The sequence below is a fragment of the Crocuta crocuta genome, unplaced genomic scaffold (genome assembly GCF_008692635.1).
Source record: "Crocuta crocuta isolate KB4526 unplaced genomic scaffold, BGI_CrCroc_1.0 scaffold384, whole genome shotgun sequence".
In the NCBI taxonomy this organism is placed as follows: domain Eukaryota; kingdom Metazoa; phylum Chordata; class Mammalia; order Carnivora; family Hyaenidae; genus Crocuta; species Crocuta crocuta.
Window position 1 is genome coordinate 1,616,500 of NW_027532182.1, and position 3,283 is coordinate 1,619,782.

Consider the following 3,283-nt stretch of genomic DNA (forward strand, 5'->3'; position numbering starts at 1 on the left):
GCCGAGCCGCTGCTGCAGTCGGTGTGCGTGTTCCGCGAGCGGACAGCGCGGCGCGTCCTGGAGCTGCACCGCGGCCAGGACGCGGCCGCCCGGCTGCTGCGCCTTTACCGGCGCCACGAGCCTCGCTTCCCGGAGCTGGCCGCGCTCGCCGACCCCCACGCTCAGCTGCTGCAGCGCCGCCTCGACTTCCTCGCCAAGCACATTTTGCACTGTAAGGCCAAGTACGGCCGCCGACCGGGAACCTAGCGGCCCCCGGTGGAAGAGAGAGAAGAGAGACCCCTGGCTGAGGAATGGATGATGGGGGAAGGGCCGTCGCCTCGGCCGCCGCCGGGGACCAGCGGGCCAACGCCCAGCCAGTGGCCGGAGCGGGAAGGAGGCTGAAACTTCAGCTTCACCCACCTGCCCCTTTCTCTCCGTCTCCTGCTGTTTCCTTTCAAAGTTCTGGGAGGACGAACTCACCGGGGTAAGAAGTGAAACATTCCCTCCGCCTAGCCTCGGAAGGGATCCTGCCCTGTGCCAGCAGGGAGTTTGGATCCGAAGAAACGGGCTGCCGGAGTTTAGCCCCCCGGGTGGCCGTCTCCGTGGGAGATGCATCCCATTCCTCGGTTCCCTCGGTCCCTTGCCGAAAAAGGAAAACTTCTGTTTGAGCCGTTGAGCTGATCCTGCATTTCCTCCCAAACGCCGCGCTGGTGGCCCCGGAGCCGGGCTGTGACATTGGCTGGTGGAGCCCCCTTCCTGTGTTCCGCCTTTGTTCCAGCACCGTGATGGTGAGATCACTGTTAGGAGCTGGGGGAAGGTTCCCGAAAGGACAAAGAGAGCAGGACCTTCGCAACCGGGAGCATCCTACAGACGCTGACAATTAGTCTGACTGGTTCCTTGCCACTTGTCATTTTGGCCTAAGGGCTACAAATGCGGGACCGGCTGTATGCGCTGAGTCAAGTAATGAGTTTCTTCTTCCTCCCCGCTCCCCACCGACCAAAATTTTGACAATGATGATGTTCACCAGAAGAAGATGGGTTTCATGCACTTTACTTTGTTTTTATTTTAATTTTTTATTAAGAAAAACTTTTTTATTTGACAGAATTTGCCTTCTGTGTATATATGTGCATAAAGTGTGTTGTAAATATACTAAACAAACTTATATTTCAATAAAAGGGAGTTTAAAATTTAGCATTTGATTTATGTGGTTTTAAGTGGGGGAGATATCTGATGGCCTACCAGCTTTTTAGAATAAGCTTTAGGGTTTCTCCTTTGTGGATGTGCTCTATAAAACAAAGGGTGCATATATATCCCGGTTGTGACTAACAGAACTTGGAGAATTGAACAAAGACAAGCAGATTGCCCTGTTTGCTCAAATGAACCCTAGTGCTGCAAATTTCAGAGTTCAGTAGAAAATGTGGGGGAGAGAGAGGGAAGGAGAGAATTCTATTTCCTGGCAAATAAAACTTTGATATGAAAGGATTTCACCGTAATATATTTCCGATTAATCAGTTGGCAAATATGATAGAACCAGATGTGCAGACTAAAATATGACAAATGCCCCCCTTTTAAACTTAACTACAGTGGTCACGTGTTGCACATTATTTTCAGCATTGTAATTGCCATGCATCCCAATATGTACAGATAGTAAGCCGAGCACATATTGCAAATAGGGAAAGAAAGTCATAAATTAATTCTTTTCTTTAGTCTCCTGGCATTAAAAAAAAAAATCTCCTGGCATAAATTCCATTGTATCCAGAAGATCAGAGTCTCCGACATCTGGACTCCTCCAATTCTCTTAAGAGATTGTATTTTTTTTTCTCAAGGCACTAATTGCACAGTCTCGTACCCCTCAGAACTGCCATGGTGAGACCAATAAAGTGGGTAGGACTTTGTATGTGACCTTTGAATCCTTACTTTTTGGGGACTTCAAACTCAGAAAATATTTTTGGATTGATTGTCTTACGCTCCTTTTTGACCCATGAGTGAAGAGGAGAGGAGGGTTGGTTTGTGTTTGTTTAAAACCCCTGGTGTTTTATATTGATATTTTATTTGATCTCTGGGTCCAAGTGACCTTACCTAACACCTTATTTTTATTTAATGACTTTTAACTCCAAGCAACTTTTGGTTACTATTTAACAGTTATTTATTTGGTGTGCATTTGTAAGCCCAGTGTTTTCTAGACTCCTGAAAATCATGGAATCTCTGTGGGTTCCCCTTCTCACTCCACGTTATAACACAGCCCGTGTAATTTTCCTGTTTCATACCATCCCTATGCTTTCAGTTCCTTATGCTAAGCCAAATCTTATTTCAACTGAAAAAATTTTTTAAAAGTCCATAAACTTTGTAAGATAAGCCAAATTTTTTCGTTAGTACAGCCACAGAATGTACTGGTTACGGCAAATACTATCTTCTTTTTTTCAAGATACTGTTCATGTGAAACCTCTGATAATTAAACCTTTCAAAAAGAAACATTTTCCATTTCTGGTGATTAATAACTACATGAGACTTGCTGCCTAAGTCAATCCAGGCTGCTCCAAGAAAAGGAGAAATATTTAGCAACCTGCATTTTTACTCGACATATTTATCGAGGAAAACGATGAGCAGAAAGAAGTTTCGCAAGTCACACAGGAAATACACTTTGACTCCCACGTGGCATCAGCACTGGTGAGTTCTGGGCCAGCAGCATTCTTTATGTTCCCAAGCCCAGACTTGACCCGTCAACACAGAACAAGAAACTAAGCATCATTTAAATGGCTCTTCCCAGATTCTTTAGTGAACCATATCTGCCTGTTTGAGAAATAAGTTTAATTACATGGTGGAGTTGGTAAGGGAACCAAGACTTAATTACAAAGAACAGGCCTTAACTGTTGCTATTCCTCGTGGATAATCTGTAGGCTATGGCATGGAAAGATCAATTAAAGATGTACTGTGGTCAGTGAATACTGCTAGGGCCAAATCATTTTTCAGATGATGAAAAAAAATTTTTTTTTAACTTTCAGGCTGCAGCATGATGTGGAAAGAGTAATGGATTCTGCAGGCAAACTGAATTCTGAATTCTGTCCCTCACCTATTTACTGTCAGCAAATCATTTAACTTAGTTCCCTCATCTATGAAATGGAGATTCCATCAGAGTATTGTGGGATTTAATGTTAACCTACAAAACATAAGGGCATGTAATAGGTACTTAAAAAAAAAAACTCTCACTTCCTTTTCATCTTGAAAAAAACCTCTTGCCCTCCTTACGTTTCAGTAAACTTCTACTAATTTTCATCATCAAAGCCAAGCCTAGCAGTTTCCAAGG

At 44.3% G+C, this 3,283-nt stretch overlaps 1 protein-coding gene across 1 annotated transcript in view; it reads left to right on the plus strand.

Moving 5' to 3' along the window:
• FJX1 (four-jointed box kinase 1) overlaps nucleotides 1-1,170 on the plus strand; it is a 6,073-nt gene extending 4,903 nt beyond the window's left edge. The window contains 1 exon segment of the mRNA XM_077777519.1: nucleotides 2-1,170. Within this exon segment, the coding sequence (XP_077633645.1) occupies nucleotides 2-246 (245 nt within the window). The 3' untranslated portion in view covers nucleotides 247-1,170.
• The last annotated feature ends 2,113 nt before the right edge of the window (nucleotides 1,171-3,283 follow it).